Raw genomic sequence first — 25,865 nt, forward strand, 5'->3', positions numbered from 1 at the left:
GTTATCTGCACAAATGAAGAAGAAACAAAAGCAGAAAAACAATCAAGAAAAATGCACATTGTACCTTTAAATTGCAGCATAAGGATTTATACTTCGCCAAGCCGTTCTGCAGTGGAGCTTAATGAGTCATTTTTCCTGTCGTGTTATGAAGTGTGTGTGATGTAGCACATATGTGAGCACTTCATTGCTGTAATATGTCACAGCATGTCGACTGTATCGTAGTTTGTAACCATCATCAGTGTCCTCCACACTGAATGATTATGGCCTGTGCTTTTTGATCCTTACGTGGTGTTTGCTCAGGTGTTTCCATTGTATCCTCAACTCTCAAGATATGATGATGAAGTGTTTTCAGCCTGACTCACTCGCTCTCCGTGTTTCTTCCTTGTTGTCTGATGAGCATCTGTGCAGTCAGAGGTTGCTGCAGCAACAAAGAGCTTTGTAATGCAGGCCGCGTGCAGGAGGCGATTGTTTTATGACGGAGCTCCTTTTGAAATGAAACACTTGGCCTTTTCCGTGGATCACAACTCTGGCTCGGATCGGGGGCAGAACGACACAAACCACACAGAGGCTTTTATAAATGAGGTCCCGGCAGAGAACAGTGAGAGTATAAGTCGTATTTGGACCAGAGGTGTGGACCCTCCTTTAGTCCTCAATGATCCTCTGACTGTTTGCTGTGATTACTCTGTGGCTCACAAATCCTATTTTTCTTTTTCTGTTCAGCCAAGTCTTCACAAAACTTGTGCGGTACAAAGTCAGCGAGACCTGCCAGGGATTAAAAATGTCCCTCGTACGGTCAGAAAAGCCAGCTTCTGCTTTGCCAAAAAACCATAAACACATGCCTCATTCCATGACAACACCACCCACCCCTCTCTCCTCATAATCCACTGATTTTTCCAGAGGAATGTTAACACACTGGAGTCGTGTTCTGGCGGCAGCACCGCAGTTGTTGATCACAGCCCTTTTGTTTACCGCTCAGGAATCCCTATGTGTCATTACGAGATGAGGCTCGGCTCCTCACAGGAGCTGTAAGCGCTGTCAGATCCTTCTCCTCCACCTACTTTATTAAATAAGTGCTTGTTGAAAGGTAGAGGGTGCAATAAAGGGATCCCAGCTCTTGTTTCTTCAGATGAGGGCTTGTAAATGTTTCACCATGAGCAAATGACTTCTGAGGGGCAGTTTACAGGTGTGCAATGTGCATGCATGAGAGCGGCATTTCGGCAGAAGCGAAGATGAATAGAAAGCTAATGACGCCACACTCATTCATTGTTGTTTTCATTGTCACAGTAGGAAATTGAAATATTTAACAGACATTGTGTTACAGTGACAAACTTTGAAGGAGTAATTATGCATTTTGAAGAGCACGCTTTTATTTTCTCTCTTTGCCATTTGGTAGCACGTATGGTTACTGCTGATAAGTAAAAGTGCATTATTATTATATATACTAATACAGATTGCATTGGTCTGCTTAAATACTGTGTGTCATCCACCAGGGCCAACAAACACACCTTTACCTGGTCACTGGTACATTGCACACGGACCATTAGCTTGCTAAGAATGTCAACTTTAACCTCAGTAGACATCAAACATTTACACTAATGTTGCAATGAATTTTAATGTAAATTAAAGGCTTTAAAGAGACATGAAAATGAATTAAATTGAATGAAATTAGGCATGATTGGATGGAGAGCAGCAAACACTCGTCGTAGTAGTAGTAGTAGTGGTAACAATACTAGTACAACTAGTAATCCTAGTAATGCTTTTGTTCCTGGGGATAAAAGCTGTGGAAAAATGACACTCGGCAACAGTGGTGCTAGATAATTGCATGTCTTATGGGTTATTTAAACTGTGTGGGCGTGCACAAATGAGAGACTGTTTTGTCTCGTCCATACTTTGTCCATTGTCTCCACGTACGCTCACAGCTGAGCGTGTCAGACAACAAGCTGTAACTTAAGAAAGCACCTGCAGGCCCCTGGGGTTCTTGTTTATCTCCTGACTCCAGCTGACACTGTCAAACTAAACCGTCGGATGATGAGAAATGTGAAAGCATGTCAGGCCGTCGTAAATGTTTGGAGCAAAGATGCCTGGAATGCATTTCCCCTTGTCAGTGAGGGAAAGGGTGTGGATATAATTACACTCTGTATCTTACTTTAATAATACTGCAATTCCAGCTGACAGTTCAGCACTGTTCAGCTCATTTTTGTTTGCATCTCTCACTTTTTGAAAAATATTAATCTAATGGAAAATAAAAAATAAGTTCATTGGCGCCAGGGACACTGGAGCAAAGAATAAGGATCAGTTTCTGTCCATTTATCATGTGTGACATCGTCACCGCCGCTAATTAAATTTTACCATAATTTTAGAGCAACGATGTGTGTCATCCGTGACTGTATGTTCGAGACTATACTCAGGCTCTGCAAAGGAGTTTTGTTTATAATGTGTTCCATGTGTCTATGTGTCAGATGAGTTATTTGCTTTATCTTCTGGGCTTTTAATGTTTGGAAATTATTTATTATAGAAAGGCGAGTGCTGCACATGTTCAAAACAGGATGTGTTACTGATTATTCAGAGATCCACGTGTTTTCTGTTGTCTTTGTTAAAGCATCAAATCTGAGTTGCATTTGATGTGCAAACAGTAAGCAGTGACAGTTATCCAAAGTGTAGTCTGGAAGAGGATGTGATATTGAAATGCATATCTAACCGTGAAGGATTTTATACCCACTGCTTGAAGCAAACTATAAACCACACATTGTCATATTTTCCTTCTCTTTGCCTCTTTATTGACCAATCTGGTTTTATTTTTCCCTTCCATCAGCCTCTTTATCTCCTCTCTCCATGCAGCTCGGGCGTCCTGAACAACCAGAGCAGCACCAAGAGAAACGTTGAGGCTCACAGTTAATGTCAATAATTAAAGTTTTTTTTTACTTTGCTGACTAGTTTCGGCATGTGACCAAAGTATTTAGTAGGCATAATGAACTTTTAGAGTTTAATGTCAATAAGTTGGCCTAGGTGTGTCTGGTTGGCAATGCCACATTGCCAAAAAAGACAAGCTTCCACAATTACTGGCAACTCATAGCGTGTGTACAAACCAAGAGCCGTTAAATGACACGTCCCGGCATGAGTACAATTTACACCCTCAAATATCATGGATACACATGGATTAAAGGAACTATCTGTTGCATAGTTAACCTTTTTTTTTTCAGCTGCAGCCATTTTGCAAGAAGCTGTCGTCATGTGAAATTTTAGCTTTTTGGGGGGTAAGTTGAGGAAATCCCTTTCTCAAGGCCATGCATCTGTGTGGCACAGAAGTCTAACCCTTGCTTCAGTCACTGGGGAAGTCCAAATAATTACATGTTCAGACAACATAAGCAGATTGTACAAGATACCAACTCAGAGCAGAGGTCGACAGTCTTCTCTTAGATGGGTTGGTAACACTTTAAGCATTAGTTAAGCATTAATAAATACTGAATTCTTCATTTATAACGCATGAATAGTCATTAGTATGTAGTTTATACATACAGTCAGTGCTTATCAGTGATGAGTAAAACAGTTTTAACTGTACTAATGAGTATTCATATGTTGTAAATGAAGAACTTAGTATTTAATGCTTAACGAATGCTTAATACTTATTATAAAGTGTTACCAGTGGGTTTGAATGTAGTTTTATTAGTTCTAGACACACTTGATAAAACTGACATAATTTATAAATTTCCCATGTCTCTCCTGTGCTGTGAACTCTAACATAAAATGTGTGGGCCCCTTGATTCTGTTTTGTTGTTATGCTCAACATAGCAGTTTGATAGGAGAACCTGAAAACGTCATTATTATTGTGCAGGAATAAGGAAAAACCTTCAGGGTTTAAAAAAAAATTCAAAATAAAGCCACAAATGCGTGAAGAAAAGAAAGGCTGCGTAACCACAGAGAGGCAGTGGCAGTGACAGAGACAGAGCACAATGGGAAGCTGGTAATTAGAGCACGTTGGTCTTGTTTTGATGGGGCCCTGCACTCTTAATGACAGACTACCTTGGCTTCTATCAGTCAGATCCCCCCCCCATCTCCCTCTCTCTCTTGCTCTCCCAGAGAGAAATCCACTGAGGTGAAACAGATACAGGCCTAATTAGGATTTTACAATCACATACACAGTGTGCAGTATGCACGCACACAACGCTCCACATGGCAGTCCAGCTCGAGAAGTCAGAAGCTTTGACAGGCCAACAGATGACAAACCTAACCAAACCAAAGTATTTAGTAGACATAATTCACTTTTACAGTTTAATGTCAATAATAATTGCAGTGATTATTAAATTAAAATTGGCCTAGGTGTGTCTGGTTGGCAATGCCACATCAACCACGGTGCAAATGACCTCATTGCCAAAAAAGACAAGCTTCCACAACTACAACTCATAGCGTGTGTACAAACCAACAGCCGTTAAATGGCACATCCCAGCATGAGTACAAATTACAGCCTCAACTATCACATTGTACATGGATTGTACATGTTCCTCCCATGAGCTAACTCTGCCTCTGACCTCCCTATGAGCAGGACATTGATATGACGCAAGAGTCTGTACGTGCTCGTTGTGACTTTACCTGCACATCTGACCTGCATGAGAGAAGACTTAGGGCTCTAACTTTGCAGACCAGGTGCAGGCGAGGCGCAGCACAGGTGTGCCACGCCAACGATGCGTGTCAAAGTTTGGTGCGCCAGGGTTGAAGAAACAATAAACAGCAGAGAAAACAACACATACACCCCATTTTCAAATAAACACACTATGAGTGATCCCATGCTGCTGTTCTATGTGTTTTTTACCCACCTAGCTGTGTGTGTGATACACAGTCCCATTTAGAGCACTCGTTATCCGGATTTGGTAACTTCACTTTGAACAACTGAGATAAAAGTAAGACGGATGACCTGGATAGCAAAAAAAAAAAAAGGGATTTCAAAATGAGGATAAGAAACCTCAAGCACAACTTGACCATTTATCTTGACTGGGGGGTGTGCTCAGCTGCGTCGAATGGGTGGGGAATGAATTGTCTTCACTGACATCTACAAGACAGTTGAGGATGATGGGTGTTGGTGCTTAGTGATTGAGTCTGTTTGTCCTATCAGGTAGTCTACAAATGTGAGCTGTTGTGAACAAGCTTTTATAAATGAAAAGAGGAAGGGCTAAGATCAGGCCTGGCAGGATCACATCACTACATTTGACTGTTTCTTCATAAAAGCGAACTTGCCTCGACAACTGCTGCTCCTCCTCCACCTAACACACCTGTCACACCCCCACATGAAGGCTCCATGGATGAGGGAGGGACTTTTCTTTTTGTTTTGTGTGAGTGCCCACTGCCCAGCTACATTAATCATAAACACACTCCTCCACCAAAACAACTCACCTGAATGACCAACTCCTCCCACCTGAACCGTAGATTGCTCTTTGAGAAACACACTCATTTCATTTAGAGGACTACAGAGAGCACGACTCACTGCAGGTAGGTTCACAATATTTACATGAGTGAGTGTGTGTGTCTATGTAACGTCTTTTTTTTTGCATGTGAATGAAACGCGTTGACACAATGTTTTGAGTTTTGAGTGTTTTAGTCTTCGTTAGCAACCCGGTGTAATATAATGATGATGTTATATAGTTGTATAGTATAGAGTAGAATACAGAAAACCAGGTGGTTATGTGCATATAGTTAATGGGATGTCGTCCACTCAAAATATTGGAGGTTTTGTCTCGTTGCTCAAAGTTACAGTTACAACAGTGCAAACTGGGAACTACAAAAAGCTGAGTCATTCATGGTAAGCAGTTCTCCTGTGTGTGGCATCTGTCTCCCATTGTTGGGATAGTATTACTTCCATCATCCCCATGACCACACACACCACACCTGTATGACACAGCAAAATGTCACTGTGGTCAGATGATCAGGTTGTGTTATCTTATGTTATAGTTGCTTGCAGTAGGGCTCCAACTTTTAGCTTGACTGCTAACCAAAGCAAGAGAAAACCATGCAGATCATGATTTGAACCCCTCCCTCTTGTCTCTGTGCTACAATAGAGGCGCTAAAGCACCTGTCTGTGATAAATGACCTACCTTTGGAAAACAAAACCTCTATCCTCGTGGTGCTTTAGTTGCACAGTGGCAGCTGCACCATTGTTCGCCAATGACCTATGTTTAGAATGGACAGAATTACTTCTCTCTGCTGATGCTCCAATTACACTGTGTTGTTTAACTAGGATAATCTTTTACAACATACTAGGAGAGTTTCAGTGACTGTGAGTCAGTGTTGCCATTTGCAAGTCATTACTTAACTAAATAAGCTACTGTACTGATACTGATTGTTTATCTAAGACAGTGTAGTTGAACCGAATGACACAGTGCAATTGGTGCTTTTTGATATCATCAATTATTAATGTTACAGGCTCAACTTGTTTTTATCCACACACGTTATTTGGTCTGGCAGTGTCTATTGGCTAAGCTGCTGCCTGCCAATGTGAGCACCGTTTTGACCTGAAGCAGACTATGTCCTCAAATAAACCTTTGTTTTCAAAAAAGTAATGTTAAACTAAGCAAACCAACAGACTGTTATTTCAGTAAATGTTCAACATAATAAAGTAAATCTTGTAATCAGTCAACCCTGCACACAGCTTCCAGGTTGAAAAACTATGTGTGTTTGTGTGTGTCTGTGTGTAGTTCCCCTATAGGTGTGCTTCCCCTCTTGCTACTATGGTGTGATGTCATTTGTGTTACAGCACAAGTGTTTTATTTGTGCTCCCCTATTTAGCTGCACAGACTTTGTGATTCCTGCCAAAGTTGACCACGGATGTTTCCAAACCTTTCTTGTGATCCAACCACATTGCTGAGGCAGCTACTTGGATTTGGCAAATGCAGTTTTCTGTCATCACCATGCGGGTAGGACTTGAGCCTGTTTTGATGGGTTGTTGGCAGGAGAATTAAACAGAATAACTGAAACCACTAACAAGGGCCCAGTCCCTGCCCCCCACCCACCCACCTACCCCAACAACAACACCAAACAGGCGCCAAGTTCCTCCTAGTTTCACTGTATGTCAATGAGACAAAGATCTACTTGACGCTACAATGTGTTTATCGACCATGTCATTGTACAAATCAGCTAAGGTAGCTGCAGGGGGGTGGGCAGACTAAAAAGTTAGATAACAGAGAATTCATTTTTTTGTCTGTGAATAATGGAAATAGTACGTGGTGTCTTAACTTCGGACGTGCCAAAGATGCTATCTAGCTAGCTTTCATCATGGTTGCACATAGTCATATCTTTGCAGTGACATGATGGATTATCTACCTAATGCTCACACTTGTTCCAGTGTCTTTCCACTATTGGTGCAGAATAACAGATGACCAAATCTTCATTGCCAACGAGCAGCTACATCATTGTCAGGGCTGTAGTCCAGAGTCCAGAGTCCCCCCTGAGTCCCCCAGTCCAGTCCCACCCAACCCAGTTTTTACACCAGCCCCCAAAAGGTCTGTAAAAAAAAAATCTTATAATTAGACTTATAATGCAACCCATCATTTACAGCGCTTTGTAATTTCATTTTACGAATCAGGTGCTGATAAAATACTTAGCAGACCCTCTGGCACTTAAATGTTGGCACAGTGGGGAAAAAAACTATGGGAACAAGGAAGAAAATATATTATGTAACTTAATGAGCAAATTTATCAGGTTGAATGACCACAAGCAGTTGACAGTTGGTGTTGTTTGTGTTCCTTAATGCATGAAGTAGGTGGAGGCTGGGAAGATTTGTCCCAGACTAGTTTTTGCAAAGTGTCGCTATTATAAAAAATAAAATACAGAACACAACATACACATTATACACATCCTTATATGATAGCCTAAATGTTTTTCATGCCTTTGCCACAGAGCCAGGGATATATATTTTTGAGAAGATATAAAATATCTGCGCTTAAATTTATGCTTTTGGCTTAAAGCTGTCACATTTAAGAATCTTGATGCTAGTAAATGTCAGAAACATACAGAACACATACCAACACATCTCACATCTCAACACTGTGCCAGCAAACTGGTTGGTCAGAGTGTCAAGGGGCCCCTCGACAAAATTCCCAGTGTGTCCCTCAAAGCCTGTTGACCGATGTGCTTAACCTCTTCGCATCCAAGTATGTACAATGGCCATGGCCAGTCAGCAAAGAATGCAAAGATAAAATAATCAAATAACCTTATAATGGAAGCGATGGCCTGTAATGATATAATTACATCGCAGGTACCCAACAACTTCGTCATGTGCGCAACAATGGGGATATGTGGGTTACTAGTCACCAATGATTAATCAAATTATTATTTTTGAGGGTTTAAAATAGCAGCTTCCATCCAGTGAATTCATTAACTTGCCTTCAAAGTTGGGCTCCCGCAGAGTTTCCTTCATGTCTTTAATTCTCCACAGGGATGAAAAACAGGAGTCTTTCTATTTGCTGTCAGTGGCGGTGGAGGGGCGGGGGGGCTTATTATTTGATGTTTTGAGATAATCCAGCGCTGCATTCCTCCCTGGGGCAACCTCAGCCCAGAGTGTGAAGGTCTGGGAGTCTCAACCAGAGTAGATGTTTAAATCACTGTGCAGCTGAGTAGTTGGTTGGAGGTTTGGCCGCCGCGCTCACTCAAGTGCTTTCTCTGCAAAATCTATCAGTTTATTGAGATACTTAAAAAGCTATAACTAGATTCCTAGTTCTCACACTGGCAAACCAAGATCTTAACATAGGTGGTTAGAAGACAGAAACCACTGTTGCTATTGCTGGAGGGTCGATGCCAAATGTAAAGTGACCCCACTTATAAAAGTCCCATGTGATGTGATCTTGTAGCCCGTGGCTTCGGGCTCAGCGAGCAGCAGGAATTTGGGTTTGTTTAGCTTGCCTAGATTCGCCTGAGAGCTCGGTTCATCACAAAGCAAAGGCTGGACACGCGAGGGAGACGCAGGGTCGTACTCACTTTTCTGTAAAATGATCCGGACGAACAGGGTCTTAATTAATCCACCTCATTAAGGCGCTACGTTGGAGGCTTAGCGAGAATCCACGTCCACACAAACAGTGGTAAGTTCAGCACGAGGACAAGACAAGTGAGTCTTTCTCGAGAGTTCAGTGTATGATCCTATCTGCATGGTTTTATCTATTTAATACCACTTAACAAGATGCTGTCCTCTCATGAATTCAAATGTATCAGGTTCATACAGTCAAGGCCAAGTCTTTCAAATAATATGTGGATATAATTACTTTGTAAGTAATGATTGGTGTTGTCAGGATGCATGGCTTGCATGTATGGTGGATTGTAAGTGGGGAATCCAGCATGCAGACAGGAGCATGGCTGTCAGTCTGTTTTTATGAATCATATTCTTGGTGTATTTTGTCTGTTTTAGTTTCAGAAGTTGCTTTAAGCATGGTATGATGCTCCTTTTGTTCCATATTTGGGAAATATTTGCTCTGTTGCTGAGTCTCCAATGAGAATATTGGTGCCACTCTGATGCTGTGCAGCTGGAGCCAGGAGACGATTGGCTTTACATTAGAGTGGGAGTATAGGGCAAATAGCTCACTTGGCTTGGGATCCCTGGGGATCACCACAAACTATCCCACAAAGAGACACAAACTGGTGCAAAAACCCCTACAAAGAGATGCAAAGAAGCAAAAAGAGACCAAATGTCTGCTAGGAGATGCAAAAACAACCAGCACAGAACTACAAGGAGGAGACGCAAAACAACTATTAAGAGTTGCAAAAACACCACATAAAGAGAGAAAATATCTACAGAAAGATGCAAAATATCTTTCAAAGAAGCAAAAATGGTTTGCGGTCTCCAGCTGTTGTGTTTCATTTTGTGTGCCAGTGCCCAGGGGCCCGCTTTGTCACAGTCCATCCATGGTTAGCATGAACTGCCACAGACAGACAGAGGAAATGTACTTCTATGTGTCAAAGTGTTGTGTTTCATAACGTGAAAAATAGCGATTTAGATACAGTAAGTCAAGGTTGTAAATCCCTCTCCTGGGGCTACCCAATGTGGTTAAAAGACGTATGTAGGGAATTGCCGCTCAAAACATTCCCATAAAATCTCCAGGAAAGATTATCAGCACCAAATATATCGCCCACCGCAAGCCTCGTGGGAGCCCTGTGCTGTGTGGACATAAGGCCAGAGGTTACATTTAAATGACTCCTCTTTTACAAGGTATGTTTTTCACACAGGTTGAGGAGGAAGGGGGCTAAGCCACAGGAATGTTTACCAATTTAGGACATGGAAAGTGGAGTATAGAAAGATGTAAGGAGGTAGAGGTCTGATGGCGACCACATCGGGGCCTCCTCTTCCAAAGGGTTCAAACAAGGCAAGGAGATCACTTCAATTTGTGTTTGACCTGAATATTAAGCCGCGTCTGGACTGAGTGCACAAAAAAACATTATTATTGTCCTCCAGATGCTGAATTACAGTCACCTTTCTGGTCTAATAGTTGGCAGACTGTAATCAAATAGATGGGCTTATGTTGTCAAACATTCACACTGCTGAAATGGGGCGTAAAACAGACAGATCAGTCTTTTAACATATTACGAAGATAATTTACTCAGGTCACATCACTTGATCCCTTGTTAAGTTCTGGCTCAGCTCTTCTTTAATAACTTGAATATGAACAGAAATCAAAGGATCACAGCAACTCTAATCCTGCGTTAAGTAGTGAGCTCGTGCAGACCTGTCACTCTAGTGGCTGGCACCCAGGTTGGCAAGAAGTGTTAGGTATCTGATCATCACTATGGGATGGCACAGTGAACCTGAGACCTTGTACCTGTCAGATGATCTCTTTAACCAATCCCAAAACTTGCAGGCCTCAGATGTGCCTAGATTTCAGGTTGAACTCGTTACAACAGAAGGAAGATTGAATACTGGTGAGTGCAGCTTTCTCTCCACATACATCACCTGAGTTTGCCTGTGTATTTTTGTGCACAATGAAGCCCTTGTCTTTACTGCATATGTGCAGTTTCAGCACCTCTTTCCTTGTGCGCTGTTGTTGCACACATTTGCATGCATTGTTTACTTTGTTCCTGGTGACAGGAGCTGAACTTTCTCCTTTTTCAATAACACAATCTTACTTCCTATGACAACATTTGAAAACCTTGCCAAGTTGTACAACAGGATAGAAGAGTTTCACGGCATCTACCACTGTATATCAGTGACCCACTGCCCTGGATGCCAGACACCAGTAAAAGCAGCCGTAAAGCATGCGAAGATTGTGTGCAGCTATGCCTGGTCTGAGTTGCACGCTGTGGCACCACATTTACAGGGGCTGCAGGTTTGTCAGGGGCAGAACAATGGTGACTGTATTGAAGGACATTTAACGCTGGGGGTTTATTTGGCCCCTGGGATGCAATGCAGAGTCTGGAGTCCAAAAGAAGATATGCATGTGTGTGTGTATGTGTGTGAAGTGCTCACGTGTACTTGAAGAATTAGTGCATTGTATATGATTGTAAGACTTTTTACCATTTCCTGACTCTTGACCTTTGACTTCTTGATTTTCTTGGGGAATTTCTCGTTCTAATGAGGCAGAGTGAAGTGAATTGTGACATAAATATTAAGCTGTTTATAAGACATATATATTGTTCTATATGTTTTTTTCACAACTATTTTCTTAGCTTGATGTATGTCCAGATGGTACTAACAAGGTATGACTGCAACATTTGTATAGCTGCAGAATTTACACGTTCTTCTAATACAGATTCAACTCCACAACATGCAACAGTTGATATGTAATTTATGGAGTGATGCCATTATTAGCTTTAGTTACTTTGGAGCTCCGGCCCAGCATCCTGTTGGACTGAGCATGCTGTATCAAACTTTTTCTCACAGTCTGTCAGCATGAACACTTCCTTAAATTGAACCTGACTTCAAGTAGGAGAGATAAAAAAAAACAAGCGGCAGAGGTTTCACAATAAGTGTGAGTGCAGACGAGTAGAAACAGAACAAGTTTGCAGGGGTGAAATCCTACAGCTTATTGAGACAAATTAGAGACACATTTCATGTTCAAGCTTGACATTTTCAATCAGATTTCTGTTCTGTTGCTAATTAGAGACTATTATGCACCAGTGCCTTGTAGGTTTATGCCAGCTTTGTTATGTTTTACACAGTTGAAGGTTTTCAGAAAGTTTATGGATTGTAATTAATAACAGGCTGAGACACAGGTATGCACTCCAACATACATCTACAGGCCAGAGTACAAGTCTTCCATTTTGTATGTGATTTATTCACAGGTAATGTAACCTAATATGTCAAAGCATTACAATACGATTTACTGAATGAAGTCCTTGGAGCGTAGCTTTTTTTTTTTTTTTTTTTTTTTACTGTGGCTATAAATGCTCAGCTGAACGAGCACAGGCAATGACACAGCCCATTAAATGTACTGTGAGCTGCGTGAGGTGGCCTAACTGGTTAAGACGCCAGGACCATTAACAAGAGGGACTCCACAATGCAGCTAAAGGCTGGTGTTGTACTCAAAATTCAGCAATTATGTACATGCATAATAGAAAACAAAAATAGTGCTTTTAGATTTTTTGTTGAATAGGTTGATTGTAGTATAAAGGCTTCACAATAAACCATAACACAATATTTACTTGCAAACAGAATACTGATTCAGTCAGGAACAGGAATGTATATGCAAATATAACTTTAGATTTTTTTTATTTGTGCTTTTTATATTATTATTCATTGCACTTCAGTTAATCTTCTATTCTTATGCATCTGTCTAAGAAATACAGTTGTAGGATGGGCTGTCCCCAAGTTGATGACATACAATTGGAGGAGGGGCCAGAGTGGCAGTAGAGCAGAAACACTGGACAGGAGGAGTGCTTTCATAAATGGTGAAATTATATCGTTATGTTTTATTATATGAATAGTACCAAAGCAAATATGCATAATGCCTTATTAATGAAAGCTATTCAGCCCATAAACTATGGGTTATTTATTTATTTATTTATCAAAATAAAATAAATATTTAATAATTTTGAAAATGAGAAGAATTAAATAATACTGCAACGCCCATAATGCTTTGTGATATATTGTGTAACCTGTTCATTGCTGGTCAGTGCGAACCGAAAGCCCAAATATAGTTTCTGTTTGGAGCTGCCCCCCCTCGCACGCGGTTTGCTCCTCGCCGGAATAAACCATCAGACCACCGGGAGACGGGGGTGGTCGCGCTGTAGAGAACTACAGGAAACGTAGAGGTAGGCTGTGTAATGTCTAATTCTCTGCAAATTTGCCCTTTGATCGTGAATCAAACGAGGCTTAACGCAACAATGCAGGTGTAAATTGTCGTAGGTTTCTATTATAAAGCATCGTGAGACTTCCCCGCGCTTATATTCAATTGCGCATTGATAGCGGAACGGTATCCTGGCAGCGTTTCATGTAAGGAATCAAATGTGGGAATTAGAGACCACAACACCTACAGATTGCTCCTGTGTCGTTACAGTGTTGTTGCCTCCTCGTTTGTTGCCAGCGGTGCCATCAGTGACAGCGGAAAGGTGGCTTATGAAAGCGCTCGTTACATCAGTATTAGATGGTCACATGGCACAGCAGGGGACAATGTGGAGGAAGAGTGGGAGTGGGACTCAAGTTTCTCATGGTTATGTAAGATTATGTATCAGTTAAGAAGAAGTCACATCACACCCAAGCATGTGTGTACTGTGTCACAAAGAAATCCCCCAATAAACAAAAACCAAAACGGTCCACATAAAACCATGGGAAGATCCAGGTTGAACAACAATACACAGAGACCCCTTGTGTAAACACTGTTGAAATATGATGCAGACTTGGAGGTGCAAAGACAGAAATGTGATGCTTATTGAATAAATGATAAGTTTTATGCAACAACGCTATGGAGGAGAAAAAGTTCTCATGCAGATTCATGTGCAAAAATGGGCCAAATTTAGACCTTGGGTGCTCTGCGGAGTACAGATAAAGAACACACACCCACGAGATGTGTGTCCTTGTGGCACATCGCAGATAAGTGAGGCAGCCAGACCAACTGTCAGAAAACACACCCGCATTCTGGCTATTCAGTCCCAGCTGCCGAGATGTGAGTGAACATTGCTTTAATTGTTTGTCCGTGTCCAACTTGACTCAGCAACTATTAATTTTTTTTTGCAGAGCATATCAATGTTTCGTATTGTTTTCTAACGTTTCCTCTGGATTCGTTGTGCTTCTTGTTTCTCAGGGGTGTATGCGTGTCTCTGCCCAAACCAGTCATGGTCGACCAGGTGCCTCCGCCGCAGGGGGACTCGCTGATGAACAAGTTCAGCCAGGAGAAGCTCCCCAATGGGAATGAAGCCCCCAAGGTTATTCTGCATGCCAGAGGCCAGTGGGCTAGTAAGGCTGAGTTCCTCCTGGCCGTGGCGGGGCAGATCATCGGCCTGGGCAACGTCTGGAGGTTCCCTTATCTCTGCTACAAAAATGGAGGAGGTAAAGCATGTGGGACGGCAGAGGAGGAGAGAAATATCCCTCTCTTCTCCCCCCTCTCTGTCCTTCATCTACCTTTATCTTAACCTCTTTCTTGTTAAACCTGCTGATGTAAGTGTTTATATTTACATTTCCTAGTTTTTTACTGTTTTAGTTCATTTGGGAGGTGAATTTTCATAATAAAAAAAAAAACTAGTTGGTTTTATAACAGTGTTGTTGTTAATTTGAGATTATTACTTGGCTATACAGTTCAAATTGCAATGGAAACCGTGAGTGGAGCCGAAAGGTTCGGATTTTTGAATGAGTGTAATCATCACAAGCACAGCAACGTATATACATTTGTGTTTCCAGGTGTGTTCTTTGTACCTTACCTGTTGTTCCTGGTGCTTTGTGGCATCCCCCTGTTCCTCCTGGAGACCTCACTGGGACAGTACATGAGCCTGGGAGGCGTCAGCGCCTGGAGGTCCATCTGCCCATTGTTTGGAGGTAACCTTATCTAATTGTGTCTTGTGTAACAGAAGAAGAAGGAAAAGAAGAGCTCTCGTGTTTAAAAAGCTGCTACCAGGGAATGTATGTATGTAGATGCTGTGGTGTAGAAAAAAACATATTTAATATGACTTAAAGAGAAAATTGAGGGTTTAAAAAAATTATCATACACAAGTTATTTATTCTCATAATGGCTTTTGTAAGTCAACATCTGACTTCCTCTCCTTTCTCCTCTACTTCCCCTCGTCTTTTTCCCTTAATAGTCCTCAGCACTGGCACATGTATTCAAAGCATTCCTGTGTCCACATCAATACAAAACTCATATAAACAGTGTGTCCACAATCAGAGAATTTGGCGCTCTCTGCCAGCTGCATGTGTGCGCACTTCATATTGAATCTCAGCTTGTGTATTAAAACGCCTCAGGGGCGCAGGAGGCAACACACTCTTCTTGCCTGCCAATAGAAACACACACTTGAGGTTGAATGTCTTCCATGCTATCCTCCCAGCCAAACAAACCGTCACAGTTAAGCATTAACCTAACACACAATCACACCAGACGAACAAAACCTGGCCTCATCAATCAGCAACGTGGTGTTTTTGTGTTTTTTTTTCTCCCAGAGAATCAAAAGGCTGTGTGTAGGTTTTTAAGTTGTGCACATGATGCTGTATAATCCAAACCCCCTCAGGACTGGGAGCTGATTCAGACACTAAAACAAATACTCCTGCACAGATTCCACGTGTTTACACATTTGATTTGATTATCATACTGGACTTTGATCCTTCAGTCTGCCCGGCTGTGTTATTTATAGATGTAAACAGCGGCGGTCATTATCCAAGTGGCACACGGAGCAGAGTAGATACTGTAAATCTGTTGACAGAGTGAGCCATGATTGGTTAATGCTAAGCTAAGTGGCTACAGAAGACAAGCAATAAAAACTGAAATTATATTTTTGTTTTGTTTTCACATGACCTCACTTATCTGCTACAAGGGCCAAGGGCCAAGGATGAGCTATCGGGCCCCTTTTCCTCCCAGTCTTTATGCAGACAACATATGTTCTCCTTATGCAGGAATGTCACTTTGACTTTATCATTTACTTACACATGTGCAACCTAAAAGCTCCAAATGGAAAAAAAATGTTTTCATTCATACCACATGATCTCTTATGACATGGAAAACCTGACACACTTATGAAGATCATGTGAGTGATATCATCAGATCTGCTGCTGAGTGGACCTTGTGGGGAGATTGTTGGGACTTCAGGGCAGTGCTTTGTCTGGCAGAATAGTTTCAGTGTTTGCTCAAGGACACTTCAGCAGGGTGGAGCTCGGCCTATAGCGCACATAGACACATAGATCCGTCAAAAGCAGAATGTAGCACTGATGATGGATCGAAGTTTAAGCGACTTCACCGACCTTCTATTGGCGGCGTTTTGTAGATGGTCAGATAATGAAAGGCTTCTGTTGGAATTTCTCACGGGTTTGTGTATTTAATGTTGTATGATCAGATAAAGGCCTGAATTTCATTAGAGGATGCTACAAACAGCTATTTGTCTATGCAAACAGCCTACGCTCTCTAACCCACTCAGGGCCTCATAAGACCATCATTCATTCCTAATGAAGATGCACTGGATGTGGGCTGCAAGTCGAGTGTCTCAGTAAATGGATGCTTTCATATGAAACTCGAGAGACTTGGAACAGGCTGTGGATAGTTGTGCATGAATGCTTTGATGACACAAACACAACAATGTGGAGCTGCTTGTCTGAAGCATCACACCCCGTCTCTAACTAACTGTCTGTCTGTCTGTCTGTCTGCAGGGCTCGGTTATGCCAGCCAGGTGATGATCCTGCACGGCTGCGTCTACTACATCGTCATCCTGGCCTGGGCTCTCTTCTACCTGTCCCACAGCTTCCAGTCAGAGCTGCCGTGGTCACACTGTAACAACACATGGAACACCAGTCAGTAAAGATAGGAAATTATTAAAGGGATAGTTCACCCTAGAATGATATTTCGCTCATTATCTACTCACCCTCATGTTGACTAAGGGCTGGAAGAATTATCAGAGTCCACCGTCCCTTCTCTTAGTTACAGGGGGTCTCGGCGTAGCAGTGAATTTCAATACAACGGTTGCAAAGGGACACCGGAGCTCTTCGTAAAAAAACACACAAAAAAACATCCAAATACCTCCATGATGCTCGTATGTAATGTCCGTCTTGTGCTGAAGCCCCAAATTGCGTAATTGTCCCGAAAAAAATTAAATAAGTCTATATTTTAAGCTTGTTTGTAGCGGAAGCTTCTCGTCTGCTTCTTCTTCTCCTCTTCCTGGTCCGTCCAAATATCGCGTGATTTGCGCCGGCGTCAGTGCGGTTACTGCGAATCACGCGATATTTGGACGGACCAGGAATAGGAGAAGAAGAAGAAGACGAGAAGCTTCCGCTACAAACAAGCTTAAAATATAGACTTATTTAATTTTTTTCGGGACAATTACGCAATTTGGGGCTTCAGCACAAGACGGACATTACATACGAGCATCATGGAGGTATTTGGATGTTTTTTTGTGTGTGTTTTTTTACGAAGAGCTCTGGTGTCCCTTTGCAACCGTTGTATTGAAATTCACTGCTACGCCGAGACCCCCTGTAACTCAGAGAAGGGACGGTGGACTCTGATAATTCTTCCAGCCCTTAGTCAACATGAGGGTGAGTAGATAATGAGCGAAATATCATTCTAGGGTGAACTATCCCTTTAATTCAGCCATTTGGTCCTGTTTAGTAAAAGTTTAAATGATATAACTCAGGTCTATTGTGTGTGTGCCTGCAGATGCATGTGTGTTGTTTGACCACCAAAACCATACAGCCAATGTGAGCGGCCTGCCGGAGAACGCCTCTTCCTCCGTCATGGAGTTCTGGGAGTGAGTGCCTCTGTTTTTTCAGGATAATTGTCATGCAGTCCGGAATACCTCCTGGTGTAAGGCATTAACAGCAGTGTGTACGTGTGTGTGTCTGTGTGTGTTTGTGTGTGTGGTGTAGACGAGAGGTGCTCCAGCTCTCCAGCAATTTGGACGAGCTGGGTCCAATCAACTGGAAGCTGGCTCTGTGTCTGGCCTGCGTGTGGCTCATCTGCTACTTCTGCGTCTGGAAGGGGGTCAAGTCCACCGGAAAGGTGAGCGAAAAGGAAAACACAAACAGCACACAGCCAGCGTGATGCCTTCACTGACCTCCACTGGGAACTGTTTTTTGTCTTTTTCTGTTGCTAAACCTTTTGAAACAAATGAATCATTTCCAGCCTTCAGGATTCCTGAGTGGTTGCGAGGATAGAAACAGAACATAAATCTTCTTATAATTTAAGAGACTAAGCAGTGCAGTCGTTTTTTTGTGTCACCACCATCTGTCAACAGGTTTAATTCTCCAACTTTCCAGGGTTCCCTCTCACCCCTGTTTGAGGACATCACAGACATGTCCTCCCTGTTTTCTCTGTCTCCGTGCCGCCTTGACCACATCCCAGCGTGCTGTGTGTACATTGTAGGTGGTGTACCTGACGGCCACCTTCCCATATGTCATGCTGTTTGTGCTGCTGGTGCGCGGTGCCACGCTGCCGGGAGCCACCAAGGGAATCATCTACTACCTCAAACCCAACCACACTCGCCTGGCAGACCCACAGGTATAAACACACACATTCACACTTCAGATGGCTGCGCAGCAAGAAATCCTCCGGTTATCCTTGAAGTCATTCATTCAGGTGATGCTACAGCTCCTGTAAGTCTCACATTCATACTCACGTGTCATTCTCTTTCTGTCTGAAGGTATGGATGGATGCAGGCACCCAGATATTCTTCTCTTATGGGATCTGCTTGGGAAGTCTCACAGCCTTGGGAAGTTACAACAAATACAACAACAACTGCTATAAGTGAGACACTTGGTCACACACACACACACACACAACCACACGACATCACACTCCTGTAGGCTCCGCTTCAGACAAAACCATGTTCACTTGAAATGTAAAACGTGAGCTCCCGCTGGTCAGATGGCTTCCAGAAGGAATGGCTGGAATGGACAGAGAAAACACACTGATACAGCCACACCTTAAAGCAAAGCCCTGCTTGCCATGTTTCCCACAGTCTAGGACTCTCACATACACATACACACACACAGAGCCAAGCACTTAACTCTTGGAGTAAGAGGCCACAGCTCCACAATAAAAGGCCAGAAACCAGGATCAGGACCTCATGTCTGTCCTGCTTCCCTGAGATTTTTCTCATTTTCTCAAGTTCAAGTTGTCTCACAATGTTAAAGTCATTTCCGTTTGTGTGTCTGTGTGTGTGTGTTTGTGTGTGTCCTTCCAGGGACTCTTTCCTGCTCTGCCTCCTGAACAGCGGCACCAGTTTCCTGGCTGGTTTCGCCATCTTCTCGGTGCTGGGCTTCATGGCCGAGGAGCAGGGAGTGGACATCAGCACTGTGGCCCAGTCAGGTGAGAGCAAGAAGAAAAGACACTAGGTTTTTTTGTTTTTTTTATCAGTCTCAGCCGAGATTTCCACTTGTTTTTCTTTTTTTATTTAACTTTTCTTTCTGCACTGCACTTTGTTTGTTTAAGAGAAACACTATTTCATTTCTCTGTACTTGTACTTGAGGAATGACAATAAACAGGTCTAAGTCTACCAACAAAACAAGACTGAACCAACTGGTGATATTCTATATTTATTTTTTTCTCATCTAATCCCATGAACAGACCAAAACCAACAGTAAATTGATTTTACTGACAAGTCTGTGTAGCCAGTTCCTGAAATATCTTACAGAGCACCATTGTTGTCCGGAGACAATCTATATTAATCCGCATCTGAAAATACTAGTTCCAAACAAATGCACTGTTTACTCCTTTTACATGTGCTAAAAACTACAGCGCCCAGCTGTTTGGGGAAATTACCTAACCTTTAAAAAAAGTTATATCAGGTGTAATTGATTATATGTGACTTCAACAAGGATGAATGGCCTCCTGGAAAAGAGAGTGGAGTTGGAAAATCTTAAGAGACGAACAAAAACATCCGTAGTTTTTGCTCTTCTTATGTAAATTGTCGTCATACTTGGTCCCGTTCTTTATTCTTACATAATGTGATAAGAATAAGAAATGAGATTTGACTGGATCAGCAGAATCAGAATCCATAAAATTAATCCAGTGTCCAGCTGTGTGTGTTATGAGTTGTGGTGGTCTTGTCCTCTCAGGGCCGGGCCTGGCCTTCATCGCCTACCCCAGAGCTGTCGCCATGATGCCTTTCCCCCAACTCTGGGCCGTCTGCTTCTTCCTCATGATCATCATGCTGGGCCTGGACACACAGGTGGATTCACACACACACATGGAGTGATTTTGATGGATTACTCCTAATGGAACTGGTGCGTAATGTGTCGTATGAAGTCCAACTGACGGCACTCACGTTGACCCTGTCTGTCCCCCTCCGTCTCCCAGTTCGTGAGCCTGGAGGCCCTGATGACGTCGGTGACTGACCTGTACCCTCACCTGATCAGACGAGGTCACCGCCGAGAGCTGCTGCTGCTGTTTGTCTGCGTCGTCTGCTTCCTGATAGGACTGGTCATGGTCACGCCGGTGAGGTCACGCTCAGGACGGGTGCATGTGTGTGATGATGATCTTCCAGTCTGGTTGGCATTTATAATAATAATGGATTTTTTTTCTCTGTTTTGTGTGGATGTTGTTTGCGATGCAGGGAGGCCTGTACGTGTTCCAGATCTATGACCACTTCTCCTGCAGCGGAGCCAGCCTGCTGCTTCTGTCCATCTTCCAGTCGCTGGCCATCGGCTGGATCTACGGTACCAACCTCTATCTTTCCTTTTCATTCTTTCACTTGTTTCTGCGCCTGCCTCTCCTTTTTTTCTTTTGTCCTGACTGCTTCTTTAATCTTCGACCAATTTAACACGCAGAGATTATCCAAGCAGCCCATTCTCCTCCATGTCTGAATTTAATTAGCCTCTGTTGGAGCTCATTAGTCAAGACAATAGGACTCCACAATCTGCCAAATTACAAAAGGCCTAAATAAATATATTTCTATTGAAAATATAAAAAAGGAACAGCACAAACACTTTTTTAAAAACACTAAAGAAACCACAATCTGATAAACACACGGTCCTCCAGTCCACGTCCTCCCCTCCTCCTGCATTCCACTTGGAGTCAGTAGACAGTATATTAACATGGCTGCAGCTACCCACTGTTGTAAGGAGACTGGCTCCTAGCCAGGCCCCTGTCTGTCTCCTCCGGGCCCTAAATCAGCCCCCGGGCCCCGTCGCCTCTTAGTCTCAGTCTGGCGGCCCCCAGGAAACCCTTGTCCCAGCCAGACCCGAGGCTCTAAAGCATTTACAAAAACATTATCTAAGTGTGAGATAGGTGGATGTACGCACATCAACCCCCTACGTTGCTGCTGCAGTAACACTATTAGCCTTCTGTTTGGCAAATAATTAAGAGCCATAAACCGTCTAAAATGTTAAAAAGAGTTACGTCATTGTAGATGATAACAAATAAGTGTCAGAGTCTGTTAACAGAGTGTGTGTGTATGTTAGTGTGAGTGGGTGCATATGAATGCCAAGGGAAGTCTGTTTTTACGGCTCTCCCAGCAGTAGGTGAGCGCAGCAGCAGAGTGGAGGAGAGGGCTTTTAAGTGGACTGGGTAACACAGGGGTCAGGACTCCACTGGACCTTCCTCCCTCTTTTTATAACTGTGGGATTTCACAGGTTTTTAAGGACTCTCACTTACACTAAGACTTTTCTGTCAGTGGTCACATGGTCCTGAAGCAGTTAGGAAATAAACCCAGGGCCCAGATGTTGATGTGAACTGAGGCTTTATCTGTACACTGTTTAGATGATTTCACAGTTACATTTTCCTTTGACACTACAGGGCATTTCTTACTGTCACATATTAATAATTCTGGAGAAAATTTCTCTTTCAGCATGGCTCTTACTTGTGTCGTTGTTATAGGTTGTGATAACATTTAATTAACCAACTTAGCAGAGATCTGGTGTCATGGAAACATCACAAACTGTCAATTACATCTGTTTATGAAACTTCCTGTTCTGCTGCTGTTCCATAAAATAATGTTTTTTATTCATTCTTGTAGTATTTTCCTTTATAGTGGTGAATAGTACCACATAAAAAAATTCTAACCCACGCTGGTCATCACCACCAAAAACAACAAGCCAAGTCATAAACCCAACCATGATGTCAAACCCCACCACAACCCCTCACGCTGCTCTCATTTTGGCCACAGGAGCCGACCGGTTCAGCGCCAACATCAGGGATATGACCGGCCACAGCCCCCTGCCTGTCTTCAAGCTGTGCTGGAAATACTTGACCCCAGCTGTGTGCACTGTGAGTGACCCCTCCCTGCCGACCTGCTTTCACACTGTCGCTGCGAAACAGTACACGTATAAACGCATGTTTGGGATCTCATACAAGTTCCCCCTGCTGTCTGTCAACCAGTCAACACGTGTCCATCAACGTGTCTGAATTTGTATGTTGTACCATGTACCAGCTAACTTCATCAGCACACAAATCATTCATATGGCCCATTGCTATAATCCCTATGGAGACAGAGTTGTTTTCAAGGTAAATTCATGCGAAACCGCTGATGCAGGCAGTTTTTCGGCAAGAAGTCTCTGCATTTACCTCTAAAACAACTCTCATAACGTTCTGTTATTATCTCATAGTGTGGTGAATGTGCAGGTCACAACTTGTCCACTAGAGCGTTTTGGAGTTGTTGGATTGTGTATTCGATGAGTTTGATGAGGGAAACCAAGAAATCCCATTAGCCTCTGTAGCATAGCTCTGAGCAGCTCACGGCTCTGCTCCGCCATTCTAAAAATAGCTTGCATCGACAATTAAAGGTAACGAACCTACTCCTAAAACTATAGGGATTATGGCAATGGGCCAACTTGCCAAAATGTTGAAATATCCCTTTAACTGTAGAGTTGAACAGGAAACAACATACACATCAAGTCACGTAATATTTTTTATTTTTGTCATGAAATGCATCAAATATGTAGTTTTTCACCCACACAGTCCTCTCTGTCTTCTTCAGGCTACCTTTGTGTTCTCTTTGGTGTGTTGGTCTCCGTTGAGCCTGGGGAAAGGCCTGGTGGCTCCAGCCTGGGCCACCACGCTGGGCTGGCTCCTCACCTTCTCCTCCGTCTCTCTGCTTCCAATCTGGGCCGTTTACGCCCTGGCCACCACACCGGGAACTCTACCTCAGGTGACACCAGCTCTCTCTTCACTCCGTTTCATATCATGTGCTGTTGATAATGTATCAAAGACATATAAACAGAGGAAAATATGAAAAATACAAAAAAAAAAGAGATGTTGAGATGTAAAAGCACTTTACTAACTGTGACCTTTGACCCCGCAGCGCTTCCAGCGTCTGTGCAGTCCTGCCAAAATCTCTCCAGCAACCTTCAACCATTTCCACACCAACGGCTCAGGGCACCTCTACAGCCCCGCATTGCCTCTCACTGAGAAGCCAAAGGAGCCGGTCGTCGACATCGTCCAGGACCACATGACTTGATGATGTCGACGTCTTGCGATGCTGTAACGTTGGATGCTGCTCAGCCAATCAGGTGTCAGGGAGGGGAGAGGAGAGTCGGTGTTAGAGGTAGAGCTGCTTGATCCCAATTAAGGGGCTGGATCCTGGTTAGTCTTTTATTATAAACTGAAAACATCCGACTCTTAGATTCCTTCACTTGTTGCCTTTTGACCTGAGTTTGGAGCTGTGTCCTCAGCAGCCAACAGTATCACACACGTATCACACATTTAGTTTAGTTTTGGAGGTTTTCATTTAGCGTTATCTTTGATGTGAGATCATCATGTCATTTTTACTTGATTTGCATTTATATGGTGATCATGAAGGAGAAGGTGGAATATACTACCTATAAGTTCTCCACTCACTTACTCTCTGACTTCTGAGTGGAGATTTTATGGCATGTAAACGTGTTAATAACTACAGTAAGAATTCAAATGCTCACACAGTATTTATCTGTAAAACATGCACTTGATTAAAACACTGCATATCACTGGTAGCAACTTACAAGCAGTCTGTCGCTCTCTGAAGTTAGATGGTTTAGGCTCAGCGTCCTATAAAGGGTCCAGCTCTGGATAGGGATACAATCCAGAACAATCCAGAATCCGTACCAGAGTACACACTCCTTCATCTTAAGAATTTGATCTGCTTAATCTCCAGCTGTTTTTTTTTTATTTCTATTTATCCGTTTCATCACTGTACTATTCGTGGACCATTCGATCACAGCCTCGTTGGCCGCCTTCTGTCACCGTTACAGCCTACAACTCTGCTCTCTGTGAGAGATCAGTGCGGGTATTAGCATGTGTCCTTAGGTTTGATTGTGAATGTAATATTTCTTTGATATTATGTTTAGGTGCAGGTTTCATCTGAAATGACTCTATGAGTCAAGCGTGTTTTATACGGTGAATCGCCTCTTGCCTCTGTGAATGACATGTTGTGGAGTTCAAATAGATCATGTGACGCCTTACACCCAGAACAAGTGGCACTAGTGCTGCTTTTTACTGCCAATGTATAAAGATCTCAACATGATGTCATGGTTAATTCTCTCATCACTGACAAACTGAAATGTGCATTCACTGTTTTCATTCATTATACGTACTGTATCTGTCTTTGGAAAAGGGCAGGGAAGTTGTTGATAGTACTTATAGGTCTCTCAAATGTTCAAGTGCAGTTTCTGCTTTGCACTATACCAAAAATATCTCATATAAAGCTGAGAAACATGCAATCAAAGTATTTGAATCAGCATACATTAATACAATATTACAAAAATGCTGCTGCTGCCGCTGCTGCTGCTGTTATGTAGACAAACTGATTTTTACTTTGTGCACCAAATGTTGATCTTTAAATGTTAGACTTTATAAAGAAACAAACTTTATATTCAAACTGCAAAATAACTACTCCAGTGTGATATGTGCAGGAGAAGTAGATATGAATAAATTACACTATGCAGTGTAGGGATGTTTATATTTTTCAAAAGAAGATACAGTATGTGACTGTTCATAAAAAAAATGGGTTCAATTCCTAATGTTTCCTCTGTGTATCACTCATGGTACTGTCATCACATACTTTTACAGTGTCTGACAAGATATTTTGAAGAATTTACTTGTTTCTTTTTGTAATCATTGTGATTTCTCAGTGGAAGAAAATCACTATTGACTCTTTGTACTTGCAAGTCGAGGACAGCGTGTTCCCTTCACTGGGAGGATTTCAGTAATTAGATGCTAGTGTGATGTTTTAAATATGTTAAATAAATGACTTAAAAGTTCTTAGTGCAAACTTGAAGCTGCTGTTTTTCCATCCTGGAACAGAGTTTGTTTGTTTTTAAATCCTTAGTAATTTTCCCTCTGAGATTAATTTAAGTGTTAAACCCATCTGGTGTCTTTTCAAAGGCTTTAATTCACCTCAGCTTGATCCAAGTGTGTTGTCATCTCTGTTTACAGGTGTGTACTGGTGCTTCTTTATATGAAAATGAGTTGCTTTACTTGTGTGTGTATCCTTTTTTTCTTTTCTAAATGAACATACATGGTGTATAAAAGTTGGTGTTGACTGTGTTCATTTTCCTTATTGCATATGTGCCTGTGTGTGTTTTTGTTCCCTCCAACAGACACGTGGTCGAGGCTGCCTGCCTGTCACTCGGGAGACGATGCTCTCTCTCCCTCTGTGCCATGGTAACAGATGCCGAGAACACACCTGGTTTCTACGCAGAGAGAAAGGAAGGAGAGAAAAGAGATCGGCCATCACAAGAGCAGTAAAGTGTTTGTTGTTCCCTTTATCTGCATTTTCATCCTGATGGGAATTAATGCTTTAACATCCACGAAGCGATAGATAGAGGGAAAGGATGGGGATGGAGTGTGTGTGTGTGTGTG

The 25,865-nt window shown here is 42.5% G+C and overlaps 1 protein-coding gene across 1 annotated transcript; it reads left to right on the plus strand.

The window, feature by feature from the left end:
• Positions 1 to 13,115: 13,115 nt before the first annotated feature.
• Positions 13,116 to 25,073, plus strand: LOC311000486 (sodium- and chloride-dependent GABA transporter 2-like). The gene is made up of 15 exons (XM_083991212.1): positions 13,116 to 13,218; positions 14,208 to 14,452; positions 14,801 to 14,935; positions 16,751 to 16,891; positions 17,751 to 17,841; positions 17,960 to 18,092; positions 18,456 to 18,590; positions 18,733 to 18,836; positions 19,276 to 19,400; positions 20,150 to 20,262; positions 20,391 to 20,528; positions 20,647 to 20,749; positions 22,198 to 22,298; positions 23,008 to 23,178; positions 23,332 to 25,073. The coding sequence occupies exons 2-15, from the start codon at positions 14,239 to 14,241 to the stop codon at positions 23,485 to 23,487; spliced, it is 1,860 nt and encodes a 619-aa protein (XP_083847338.1). The 5' UTR covers positions 13,116 to 13,218; positions 14,208 to 14,238; the 3' UTR covers positions 23,488 to 25,073.
• The last annotated feature ends 792 nt before the right edge of the window (positions 25,074 to 25,865 follow it).

The sequence above is a fragment of the Trachurus trachurus genome (assembly GCF_905171665.1).
Source record: "Trachurus trachurus genome assembly, chromosome: 2".
In the NCBI taxonomy this organism is placed as follows: domain Eukaryota; kingdom Metazoa; phylum Chordata; class Actinopteri; order Carangiformes; family Carangidae; genus Trachurus; species Trachurus trachurus.

Excerpts from the sequence above, each read along its gene's own strand:
- LOC311000486 (XM_083991212.1), top strand. The coding sequence starts at position 14,239 with ATGGTCGACCAGGTGCCTCCGCCGCAGGGGGACTCGCTGATGAACAAG. Across the intron at positions 18,591-18,732 it reads CTCGCCTGGCAGACCCACAG|GTATGGATGGATGCAGGCAC; the intron begins GTATAAACACAC and ends TTCTGTCTGAAG. Across the intron at positions 19,401-20,149 it reads CAGCACTGTGGCCCAGTCAG|GGCCGGGCCTGGCCTTCATC; the intron begins GTGAGAGCAAGA and ends TTGTCCTCTCAG.